Raw genomic sequence first — 13037 nt, 5'->3', positions numbered from 1 at the left:
AAAGGAGCTGTAGCTGTAGAGGTCCAGAACCACATCCCCAGAGCTGCCCGCTAGCTTCTAACTTCCTGCCTCAAGCCTCTGGCAGCTGGTGGTGATCCAGCACTCTCTTCTGTGCCCCACAAACACTGACAAGCTCCAGTACTGCTGTCCCATGGAGACACGGCTGTGGTTTCACAATCTTCTGGTTTATTTTCCAGATACTAATTATTGTGGGATAGTATTCCAATTTTAATTACGGATGAAAAAATCAACCTACAAAGATAAGAGCTTATGTTATTTTTTAGGAATTTTACTTCAGAGGAAATGAACATGAGGTAGAGGTGTGACAATCAATGTGAATGGTGTGAATACATTATACTATTTGCTTTTAATATTCTTCCCTTCCATATAGTCTTTTTTTTCCTCCCAGAAAGAGGTCAGCAGAGCAGAGCTTCTAGAAAACCTTTATTAGAGAAGAGGTGAGAAAGAGGGATCCCACGTATCCTGTGGCAGATGTAGACAGCAGCCAACAAGGACTGAGGACTGACAGGCTGCAGAGGTGGGTGTGAGCATTAGCATAAGTGTGAAACTGAGCTGGAAAAGGATTTCAATGGTAGGGAATGAAGAACAGAGGAAGGCACAACGCACTCTTTCCAATAGATACGATTCCTGATAATTTCCTCTGGTCTGAGTGCTAGACTCATACCTGGTCCATCTTTGGCACGAGTACAAAAATAAGAATGCTTTTCCTCCCCCCTCGGTTCCTGATGTATGACTTTGTGGTAGTGCAGAGCGGTCAGGGGAGCGACCAAAATAGCTGCTGTGTGGGAGGGAGCAGGTACGGCGGCAGCTCCTGTATGAGTCCGTGCCCTGCGGCACTGTACCTACGGCAGGGACCCTACCGGGGTCGGATCCATGCCGATTCCTCTTGGGCCCTTTTCCCAATTGTCACAACCCAAGTCCCAGAGATGCTGCAGCTCTGGTCTGGGGACTTCCCCAGCTTGGGCGGCGGCTGAGCCAGGGAGCTCGGAACGCGTGGAGCATTGGGGCCAGCGGGGCGGTAAGGGAAAGCCAAATACGAGACCCGATCCGTATCATGGCTGCTGCTCCGGGTTTTTGCCGCAGCCGCCTCCAGCGCTCCGGCTCCAGCCGTGTTCCGCCGCCCGCCGTTGCTTTACCGCTGCCGTCTGAGGGCGGAGGCTCCGGCTCCGGGCCGGCGGGCTGGGATCCGGTGCCGGGTTTTGGCCGGGACCGTCCGGGGAAGTTGCCGAAGTTGGGCAGCGAGCGCTGGGTCGCGGCGCGTCCTTCCTGCGGCCCGGCCGGTGCATGATGGAAGCAGCATGGCCGCCCACCTCTCCCTGACACAGGTACCTTCCGCCGCGGGGAAGGGGCCGCCCGCCTCTCTCGGGCCGAGGCTCGCCGCCTCCCGGGACGGAGGAGCGGTGGCCCGGGGCCGGAGGCGAGCGGCGCGGCCCCCGCGGAGCGGTTCGGCGCTGCCTCGGCCCGCGGCTTTGTGCGAGCCCCGTGCTGTCAGGTGGCGGCCGCGGCGCAGAGCGAGGGTGGGCCGGGCGGGCGGGAAGTCCTGAGCCGGTCGGGCGCCGCCGGCCCCGCGGCGCGGCTCTGCGCGGCTGCAGGTGCCTCTGCCCGCGGCCCCTGGTGTTCCTCGGCCCGGGAGTGGCCCGCAGCGGGCCGCGGCGGCTGTCAGCACGGTCGGGCTTTTGTCTCGGGGAAGGAGCGGCTGGCTTCGACGAAACGAACAGAAGACAAACCCCGAGCCGCCCCGCGGATGGCGAGGGCGGGTGGCGGAGCCGTGGGGCGCGGCGGTGCTCCGGATGGCTGCGAGGCGGCGGGCCGGCCGTGCGCTCGGAGGGGCCACGGGCTGTGCCCCGTGTTCTGACGTACCGGCGGTGCTTTGGCAACGGAGGTACCGGTACGGAAGGTGTGTCACCTCGTTTCGGCTACCTGCGTGCCGTGGGGACGCTTTGGTGTACTGGCTCTCGTTCCTTAGAGGGTCGATAGGTAGTAAACTGCAGGCGGGGCTGGTTCGTGCAGCAGGGACGGGGATACATTCGTTCCGACTGGCGGGCCTGCGTTGGTTGCTGCGGTGCTTTGATTCCACCATCGATAATGTCGTTTATTTTAACGACAAACAAGCTACTAAATAAGTGTGACTCACCAAAGCACGCGTGAGGCAACTGCAAAGTTCTGAGCGAGGCTGCTCCATTTGCAGTTATTCCCCAGTGGAGCTGGCTTTTGAGGAAATCGTCAGTCATTTCAAGTGTGAAACATCCCTATGCTACAGATTTGAAAAAGTTTGCACACAGCAGTAACTGATTCTGTGGGCTGCTGTATGGGCACGGGCTGTTCTGGCTCGTTATGTGGGGAGGGGGAAGGAGTGTCTGCTGTAGAGCGTTCTGCAGTAAAACATGATTGCTTACAGGCTGTGTAATCCTGTCATTGTAGAATTTATTGACTTTTTTGGTCACGTGGAAGAGGAACTAAATAGAAATGTGTTAATGTTGACAGAGGCAGAAAAATTGCCGCTATCCTTAAAACCATTGTGACTGCAACTTGCATCAGTGGTTAGATTGAGGAAGCATTTTCTGTTGTTGTTGATCATTGATGTGAGGGTTTCTTTTTTTGGTGAGTGGAAGGAGGGTGAGTAGAACAGGAATAATTTCAGAAAGTCAAACAAACCTGAAGGTAATTTCTTAAGTTGAGGTTCTAATTCTTGGCATTCTACAGTTTTGTAAAATCCTAACAAATCATAAGTGTTTTGAATGTGTTTAGATGTAGTATGAGGAAGTGAAAATGAGTACGGGTTGGGTGGGAGGGTGGGTATAGTTACCACCTACAGTGAGATCAATTACTTACACCACCAGGAGAAGTATGCAGGCTGGTCCTTTGCTGCATGTAGACCTCATGCAGAGAGTCAGAAGCAGTCATGCTTGACCTGCAGTCAAGCTCACAGTTGCCTCAGATTTTCTTTTCCCCTTTCCATGTGGGTTTGACTGATTTAACACAGCTAGGAAGTTGGGGGTTTCCAAGATCAGACTGGGGTATTTTCAAATGGCTTTGCACCTGTGGTGTCTGAGAAGGCCGACATCCTTTATTTGAATATTAAGGCTCTGCTTAAGAAACGTGGAACTTTGATAACTAAACAGATTTCAAACCTGTGTAGCTGTAATGAAATTAACTACATTGAGTATACTTAAAGAGCGTTACAAAATGAATGTTTATCTCTTCTCTTACCCCCAGTTTTGGTAATAATCTGAGGTATTTTTAACGTGGAAACAAGATAGCAGTACCAGTGAGGAGGAAGTGTTGGTATCTAGCAGTGTCATCTGTTGTTGGAGAACTCAAGTATCGCCAAGGAGAAGAGTTTCATTTTTGACCTTCCAACTATGGCTACTTATCTTGTTTAATTTAGAGGGGGAAAAGCAAATAGAAAAAGCACAAAATGCGTATCAGGAGTATGGAAGGTATGTATGTTGAATGCTGGATGTTGAAGACTGGTGTAATACGGGCATAAAAAAGCTCTGTTGCTTTTGAGAATTAAAGCTGTGGTTCAGTATGACAAACTGCGTGATGGAAAGTTTGGAGGAATCAAGGTGGGTCTGCATGGAAGTATTCAGGGAGAATGGGAAGATAACTTTTGTTTGCCTCATACTGTGTCATGGGTGTCTGGAATTCCATGTGGTGTTGTCCAAAAGACTCACTGAATATTACTGAATGAGGCTAAATTACATACCTGCTAGGTTTCTATCCAGTTACTGGAGTATATAGGATATAAATACACAAGAGTGCGAAGGACTGGTTTGTAGTCATAGATATGTTATAATAGAGCCAAAAAGCAAAGCTCTCCAGTGACTTAATTCTTTTTCTTTCTGGGTATCTGGTGAACTCCAGATTTTTGTTAGGAATCACAAAATGATTTTTATTTTTAAATATATGTACATATTTTATAGACATGAGAAATCTGTTTTTCCGCTTTCTGCCCTCTCTGAAAGATCAGGAAATCTGAGTGTGTGTGCATGAATGTGTGTTTCAGCTGGTAAAGCAGACAGGGCTTAATTTTTTGGTTGAGATTGACCTTGTTAATGGCTGAAAGGCAGTGGAGCTGCTTCTTTGTGTTTGACAGACTTTGTTCAGTACTGATTAGAAGATGGTTGAGGTTTCCTGGAGTGATTTGAGAATAAAATTGAACAGTATTTAATTAAGCAGTGACAGATGTCTGTGCAGAAGGAAGATGGCAGTTTCTGCGCATGCTTCAGCTGCCTAAGGGGAATGAAAGTTCTGACTCTTCAAGTGCATGGCTGTAGATGCATATAGATTATAGCAAATATTTTCTTAATTTCACCTGTGTTGTTAGAGAGGGAAAAGCTTTTAATCTGAATGAAGCTTTCATTCAGTAACTCTTTTAACATCATCATAGCTGTGATAAAAAAAGGAATACAGTGGACTATGTAAAGTATGAGCAAGAAATGCCTGTAGAGAATCTCTGCTCTTGTTTAACAGTTTGGAATATATAATGATGTGTGGTCAGATGAATGTGGAAGTGCCATCTAGGCCTCAGTAGGACAAAATTCCAAAAGAATGGGTGTAAACAATGTGAAAGGAGGAATTTTATAGAGGGGAAAAACACACAAAGAGTAGATCCAGATACTTCTTTCAATGGATGCATTGTTTGAGCATGTGTATTTTCTATGAAGCTGAAGTTGAGTTGTTCTTAGCACAGACAGCGATGGAAAGCTTTACCATTACATGTTTCAAATAAGAAAGAAAGGCAGTGTGAGAAAGGATGGGTTGATTATTGTTCGGAAGGGACATCACATTAAACACAGCTTGCCTTAAACTTCACTGCTTTTCAGCTGTGTGGTTGTGCTGTTGTTTGCTTGTAACTCTGTCATTCCTATTCCCAAGCTATGCACTGCTATAGGGATTCCAGGTGTTGTAGTTGTCCCTTGCCATTACCTTTGTCTTTTATGGACTAATTTCATACTCTCCTCAACCTTTAGGAGGCTGCTGCTTCTAATAGTGGAAGAAGAACTGCTTGTACTTTATTCTTCCTTCCCTTTTTAACTTCTCTGAAATGGGGAGCTGAGATTCCCGCTGTGTCTGAAAGGTTCTTTTCTATCGTGAGTCATCTTGAGACCCAGGAAAGAGCAAGAGGATGGCTGCATGCGGAATGTTTACTACCAGATGGTGTCATTTGACATGGAAACAGTGAAAACAAATCCTAAAACTTGGCATCATGATAGAATACAGAATTTTGGTTTTTAATTGAAATAGAACAGCTCACCTTCTATCTTACTTCCTATCTCATTTGGTTTGGAGGGATGCTTTGTTTTTTGTGAGGTTTTTTCCTCTGCAGATAGCCCCCCAGTCAGGGCTTTCTCACTACTATGAGCAACAGAAGGTTGTGGATGTTAGACCTAAGTAGAAACATGACAGCGGGGTGAAAACATGGCTGTAAAGGCTTGAGTGCCTGTAGAAAATGAAAAAGACTGGTGTCCCTGAAGGTGGTTTTTTTTATTTCCTGGGATAATATCCTGAAGTTCAAAGGTTTTGTAACAAAGGTGATAATTACTAGAACAGACGTTACTCTTGTGAAGTGATAAACTTCTAAATGCAAACATGATAATGTATTTTTGTATTTTTGCATGCAGTGGAATCTGACCTTTTCTCCCTCCTTCCTTTTTGCATTGTGAACAAGTTGAGGTTATGCTCTACAGTTGCATATTACAAATCTCGTAAAAGGAGTGCTCACAGGTAAATTCTGCAGCAACACCTTCAGAAGCAGAGCAGTGTTTTTCTTCTTGCAGATAGAGCACATTCCTGACAGTATTAATAACTTTTAATGTGGGGTGTACTTTGCAGGAAAAGTCAGTTACTAGTAAAAATAGTTGGGAATTTTTTTATTCTGTTTGGTGTCACAGGAAATTCCAGTTGTTGCAGTGATACTGATGTTAAAGTGAACATTGGAAACACTGCTGAAACAAATAAGAATGACTGGCTTGTGCTCCAAGTGCTGAATGAGAAGATTGTTTTGCACTCAGTGTTTTCCTTGCAGGACTCCAACATGATATTTCCTGTCCAGGAGTGACAATGATAGGTTTGGCTGTAATAATGAAACGTTTGGCTGAACAAAGAGTGATATTGGGCAAGAGGGATGATGTGGGCTTTTACTTCTAGAGCGCACAGCGCTCAACTTTGTTCCAGTATTTTGCTCTTAGCTTTAATGGGATTTTGTCTATACTGGTGCATTATGATGAATTAATGAACTTAGTAAAACATTTGAACGTTTTGGGGAATAGCCCCTCTAAAATGCTATTAAAATTGTAGGTGAATTGATAAGTGCAGCACTTGACAATTAATTGAGAAAGTATAGTATGCTTTGGGGCATGCTGGAAAGTGCTGGAAAGTGGTGTATTGGTGCTGTGGTAGTCAGGTCTGGCAAAATGTGAATGTATTTTGTCAGGCAATTCTAAGGGCTGTGTAAGTGGCTGCTTAGGTAGTGGCTGAAACAAGAAGTGCCAAAGCAAAGTCAGAGTGCAGTAGTTGTAGGTTCAGATGCTGTTTAATCCTTGCTTGAGTTTAGGTGAGCTCTGGATGTATGGTAGGTGGTAGTGAAAGTAAGGCAGAAGGGATCTTTGGCAACGATACAGATTAAAATATCTGCTCCCCTCCGCTCCCCTATTTCTTTTTAATAATTGTTGCTGTGAATTTAGTTAGGAATCCACGACTTACTTAGATATCTGAAAACTTTGCAGGCTACTTGCTTAAGGCACTGAGTTCTAAATGATGATTTAGTGGGTAATGAAATCCAGCTATCTTGCTTTGTATTCATTAGCGAGCACTTATGGGACTGTATCATCGCAGGCTTCTTGGCTTGTGTTGGATCTTGCATACAAATTTGTTTCGTGCTGCCTATCCTGGTGACCTGAGAGTAACCTGATAGCGATTAGTGTCAGTGGCTCCAAAACATGGAGCAAGTCTTCTACAAGTTACAGTATAACAGTCCTCATCATTTTTCAAAACAGACTTATGTAAGTGCTTAATGCTTTATGAAGACCAGCAAAAAGTGTTTCCTAGCTCTAGTCATCCGGGGAGAAGGGAGCTGAAATGCAGATTTTATGGTTAATTGAATATCCTTTTTTTTTCTCTTTTTTTTTTCTTTACAGCTGTCAAGTGCAAATCCTGTGTATGAGAAGTTCTATCGACAGGTGCGTATGTTCTTGCTGAGAAAAGAAACTTTCTTTTACATAGAAGAATATTCCTTTGCTGTAGACTTCAGCATGGCCAGCAGAGTGTAAATGTTTGAAGTTCAAGAAAAACACTGCTGACTTACAATATATTTCTCTAGTAACTAACACTTGTCTGAGCTATATCAGTACAAAAGAAAGTGTAAGATGATTTATATATGGCAGTTTGGTAGCCAATTCAACAAAACATACATCAATTTACAATAAGAGGACTGTTAGCACTTGGACTGGAGTAAACCCCTGCCAAGTACTGTGCTGGTGTGGTTGGTTGTTTTCCATTTACAAGTGAAACTGACTTTGCTGTGTTTGTAGACCAGTTAGGTTTATGTAAGACTTGCATCTCTCTTTGTGCCTTAAGGTTCTTCCCAGTGCTGTGAGGAATGAAGGGCAACCGAATGCCAAAAGCATATGTGTAGTTCTTGCAGCTTCACTCAGTAGACATAAATTCTTTTGATAAATAAAATTTGTCATTTGTCTTTTATATTTAGATCCAGAAGGAAAAAAAAAAGTTTGTTTTCATAAAAACAGGTTTAAAAAAAAAAGGTGTACAGCACCATTTATCAACTTATGCCTCAAAAAGTTGGGCACTCACTTCCTAAGAAGGACCTTTCTCCACGAAAGGAGCATTTCAGTTTTGAAATTGATGAACAAAAAAAGGGAGTTTACCTTGGTCACAGTTAGGATGGCTTAAGAGAGTTGAAAGAAATAGCATCACCCTTACAAAACTATCTTTCAGTTTGATGAACAAACTTGTCATCTCTCTCTGTAGAAATACAAGTCCTTTAGAGAACACCGTATTATGTTTATCGTTAGAGGGGCACAAGAAAAGACAAGGAACTCACTTTTCTCCGTGTTAGATTTCCTAGCTCCATACAAATGGCTGTATCACTGACTTGGATGATCTTTGCCACACGCCTGTCTGTCCCTTCTTCATGGTTGCAATTGCTTAATCACTGAAGTATGAAACAAAAAGTTGGATGAAGAAAGGGAGTTACAGGCCAAGTATGATCCAGCTTCTGAAGTCACTTAGCATCTTGCATCCACTGGCTTATGCAGCCTAGTGACACTGGAGCATCGTCTGGCAGTCTTAGCAGGATACAGCCACAGGGATTCCTTGAACCTGATGTTACTGTTAGCTGTGTTGTGTCAGTGGATTTTTTTCTATGGAATTGAGTGTTCTGACTTGCTCAGCCAAATGCCTTTTCTGCAAGCATCGGTACTAAGAAGTAACTTTGGAATGTACTGTCTAAACACTTTCAGATGCACATGATAACTTTTTCCTTCTCCTCCTTTATATAAGGAGATGTCAGCTTTCAAAATAGCAGTGTTAGAAAGACATTTCCCTTTTTTCTTATAGTATTAGTAGAGCATGTCTTGTTTCTTTCACACTAGAAGCACTTAAGAGCTTTCTGTACCAATGAAGAATAATTCATCACCTGAAGTAGCACGGATGCTTAGTACTCCTCCAGTTCTATCATAAACTTATTCATTTCACGCAGTCTAATTACTGTGAAATTAAAAATAAACACAGCTGATACTGTGTTACACTGCCTTTGCTGAGAGAGATTCTTACTGTGGCTGTGAGCATTCTTTGCTAGCTTTGATAGCTTCTGTAGTGAGTTTCCATCAATTTGAAAGCTGGTTTGTGATGTGAGTTGGCTTTTTTCTTCTATCCCCAGGTTGATTCTGCTAATACCGGAAGAGTGTTAGCTTCTGATGCAGCTGTTTTCTTGAAGAAGTCTGGATTGACGGACTTGGTACTTGGAAAGGTATTTAATGACAAGTATTTAATTATCCTGTGGTCCCTTACTTCAGTTAGCATCCCCTGTAAATTAAAATACTTGGAAAGGTATGGCAGGATACATGATCTTCCCTAGTGTGTTTTCAGTAGTGCTATTTAATAGTTTCAAACTTCAGTACCTGTGCTTATTTAACTGTATATGTTACTCATGATGGAAATTAAAACAGCATTTAAATTTGTCACCACAAGTAATTGCTGTAACAAAAGTTAAGAACTGAACTTCCATCCAAGAATTAAAATGTTTTTAAAGTGAGTGAGAGCTTGCCAGCTTCCTCTTAGTGTTTTGGAATACCTTTGACTATTGTTTTTATGTTTTAGATTTGGGACTTAGCTGATACTGATAGCAAAGGAATCTTGAACAAACAGGTATGATTGTATGATGAATGAGGTTACTCTAACTGCTAGCAAACCTTGCAATGAGATGAGTATTAATGTTTCTGGTTCAGGAAGGCAATTCTTCTCATAGGATTTTTTTCTGATATGTACTCCCCATTTCAGTGTAAGCTACAATAAGTGAAGTACCCTTCAGCTTCCTCATCTGTTTCTCTTCAAGTCATAAAATGAGCTGCTGTGTATGTGTGCAATACAACAGAGGAATAATTTAAGTCTAATGTACTGTATTTACTATTAAGGTAATTTTTCCTCTTAGTCTTGAGAGCAAAAATGCAGAAATTAAAATGCTATAAAATCTTCAATTTATCTAATTTTGCTGGATTTCATGTGTGTGTTTGGACTTGTTCTTTTTAAGCTGCAGCTGTGAGCAGTATGTCTGTGTCAGTCAGATGTCCATCAGTGATGCATGTAGCACGAGCTGCTGACAAGCTCTGATGTGATATTGCTGTTAGATGCTTTGAAGTGTAGGTCGTTAAATAATGGCCTGCAGAGAGTTGGTTGCTTTAGTCCACATTCGGAAAAGGTGCTTGTAGCATCTATGAAACAAATCTTTCCTCAGCCTTCCAGTTTGGTTCATCTATTTCATATGCTGTACATTTCTTCCCTCCTCCACCGTCAGCTACCTTTGGGGTTAACTCAGTTCCTTCAAGATAAACAGCTGTACTCACTGCTTCAGATTCTTACTTCTCTGTCATAGAAGAACTGAGTGCAGACAGCTGGTTATACTGGCAAGGAAGCTACTGAGTGCATGGAGCTAGTAATAGTAAGTTTGACCTCGCTGGAAGGATTCAGTGTTTTTTTGACTACTGCTTTCTGTCATTTTGCAACTCCTACCCTTCCAAGCTGTTTGTGACCATTGTATGTATAACAGTACTAGAAAACTTCTTAATTCTTGCTCTTGCATATTTTCATACAATAAAACTTTACAATTTTATTTTTCCTGTAGGAGTTTTTTATAGCTTTACGACTTGTAGCATGTGCACAGAATGGATTGGATGTTTCCCTGAGTAGTCTCAATTTGCCTGTTCCTCCACCAAGATTTGTAAGATTTTATTTTTAATATGCCTATCAACTTCTTACTAATAAGAAGCTTTGAAGCTAACAATTAGGAGGACTTGTTATAAATACCAAATATTTCTGAAAAAGGTGTTACAGGGAGGGGAAAACAAGAGAATGTGGAGTTAGAATAAGGTGCTGCATGTTCTAGTGGGGTTATAAAAGTGGAATTGTGTAAAATTGGAATATTTATGGCACTTGTTCTGTTAGTGCTGTCCTTAATGGAAGAAAGGTTTTAAATTTCTTACTGTAAATCTTTATCTCCCTCACTAAAGTATGCATGACTGAAATGCTTTGAGAAGCAATAACTTCTCAAATAAGGGGGTGGTTTTGAAAGGTCAGAACTCTTTTTTTTTTTTAAGTGAGTTTTTTCTCTCTTCTTTTTCTTATTAGACTGATACTAGTAGTCCTTTGCTGCTCAGTGGAACAGCATCAAGTGATATACCATGGGCTGTTAAGGTAAACAAAATATCATGCTACTACGTAGAATGGTGATGTGCTTTGTAAGGAAACACAAATCTGAGAAAAATATGGTACTGATAGCTATAGTTCATTACACATGATAAATTGACATTCCTGTTCAGTCTGTACTTTGGCTTGTAGATCTAATTTGTGTGGGTCTGGGGGAGGTGTGAAACTGCTTGGGAAATCTTGGGAAGAAACTTGATTTGTTGAGAATAGTCACTTCAAGGCATGAAAATAAATGAGGACTAAATCTCAATGGATTTTGTACAAGTCTCTGCCTTTAAAAAGAAAAAAAAAAAGGGGGGGGAGGATGTAATTTCTGTGTATCAGGAACTTCCATGTATGCTTTTCTCACTGTAGCTTTGACAAAAGTAAGTCAGTATTTTTGAAAGTGCTTTATGGAGTGCAAGTGTGATTATTTTTCTTCTGCTCTGCAGCTGGAAGACAAGGCCAAGTATGATGCTATTTTTGACAGCCTAAATCCTGTTAATGGACTACTGTCAGGAGATAAAGTGAAACCTGTACTCCTCAACTCAAAACTGCCAGTGGATATCTTAGGACGAGTAAGAGTAGCTTCCTATTATTTTTTTTCCAATTAATTGTTAATTTGCAGGTAATAACTATGCTTCACTCATCTTTATCTGTTTCTCACATCCTGTGTTTATAGTAATAAGCCTAATTACTAAATATTGTCATATGGAGTGACCAGACATACAATTGTTAAACTGTAAAATTTTTCATTGACATTTTGATAGATTACCTCTAATTATAATGTTTTGTGTATGCTTTAACACTTTGTTTTGGACAGGGTTCAATTAGCACTCCGATTTCAGACTCTTCTTTTGCACGGTCTGCATGAATGTCACTTACTGAAAACTGCTGTTAGATTAGTAGGACTTTAGATACAGTGGGAGGAGGCTGTTCTCTCATTTGTTTTGTAATGATATAAAAAGGCAAACACTACAGTTCAGGCAAATATCCCTATATTCTTCTTTTTATTGGTAGGTGTGGGAATTGAGTGATATTGACCGAGATGGAATGTTGGATCGCGATGAATTTGCAGTTGTAAGTATCCTATATGCCTCAGAATTCTGAAAATGGAATGACAGAAGCTCAAAATGGGTGAATTGTGTGTTAGGTTCTGACTGTGCAGTTTCATTTCTTGCCTTTATTCAAAGACTTTCATCTAATTTTATTACTGAATTAGCATCAGTTTATTGAGTATATCATTACACAAAGTAGCTTTCCCTCTGGGCTAAATGAAATATTGTGAAAACATGCTACAAAGTTATTTCTTAACTAATTCTTTCTCCTCCTTCTGTCCTCATTGGTGTGTTTGTTTCTTTGTGTTCAGGCCATGTTCTTGGTGTACTGCGCTTTGGAGAAAGAGCCAGTGCCAATGTCCTTGCCTGCAGCTTTGGTGCCACTATCCAAGAGAAAACCTATGAGTGTTCCAGGAGCAATGCCATTAATTCCTTCTTCAGCATCTTCCAAAGATTCTCATCAGTCCTTGCCACCTGTAGGCATTTTAGCTGCCAAAACACCATTAACACAGGTATAATTCTGAAGGAAATTGGGGTCAAAAGATTTGTTCTTAATGTTGTTCTTTGGTGTGTGCTTATGTGAGGAGTCTTGATAAACATTTTTTATTTCCTTCTCCTTCCCCTATTGATAATAAAATTGAGGAGAGTGATGGGAAGACAAGATTAAGAGAAAAGATAATACATAATTTCTTCAGATGTCTCCAAATATAAACAGTTGGATAAAAGCATATTATTTAGTGAAGATTTTGAAGATATTTTTAAAATAAATTGTTTCAAAGCATCTAGCTCAACCTTAGAACACTTAGAAAACAGTTTAATCCAAGCATACGTAGGCAGAATGTTTGTTCTGACTGAATACTGATTGGAATCTGGGCAGTTTTTAAGACAAATTGTGATAGGATTGTGTATGTACTTACATGTTGTGCACGCAAGCAGTTTGAAGAAGATGTTCATGAAAACAATAGATCACTGCAAGCTATGGAAAGAAAGAGGACAGAAGGTCTAGCGCATCCACTGAAATATGTGAGATCTGGT

General features: G+C 41.7%; 1 protein-coding gene across 4 annotated transcripts in view; it reads left to right on the top strand.

The window, feature by feature from the left end:
• Positions 1 to 1238: 1238 nt before the first annotated feature.
• EPS15 (epidermal growth factor receptor pathway substrate 15) overlaps positions 1239 to 13037 on the top strand; it is a 42421-nt gene continuing 30622 nt past the window's right edge. For 3 of the 4 annotated variants that reach the window (XM_042819222.1, XM_042819220.1, XM_042819223.1), the window contains exons 1-9: positions 1239 to 1346; positions 7164 to 7205; positions 8924 to 9013; positions 9364 to 9411; positions 10385 to 10480; positions 10888 to 10953; positions 11397 to 11522; positions 11965 to 12024; positions 12314 to 12514. In XM_042819222.1, coding sequence (XP_042675156.1) covers positions 1320 to 1346; positions 7164 to 7205; positions 8924 to 9013; positions 9364 to 9411; positions 10385 to 10480; positions 10888 to 10953; positions 11397 to 11522; positions 11965 to 12024; positions 12314 to 12514 — 756 coding nt within the window. In that variant the 5' untranslated portion in view covers positions 1239 to 1319. The remainder of the gene's footprint in view (positions 1347 to 7163; positions 7206 to 8923; positions 9014 to 9363; positions 9412 to 10384; positions 10481 to 10887; positions 10954 to 11396; positions 11523 to 11964; positions 12025 to 12313; positions 12515 to 13037) is intronic. The other variant, XM_042819221.1, reaches the window with a different exon arrangement.

This window comes from Centrocercus urophasianus, unplaced genomic scaffold (assembly GCF_019232065.1).
Source record: "Centrocercus urophasianus isolate 14NV4802_14NV808 unplaced genomic scaffold, USGS_Curo_1.0 seq_18, whole genome shotgun sequence".
NCBI lineage: Eukaryota > Metazoa > Chordata > Aves > Galliformes > Phasianidae > Centrocercus > Centrocercus urophasianus.
Note: the sequence above shows the minus strand (reverse complement) of the source record. Positions and strands in the feature narration are given on the sequence as shown.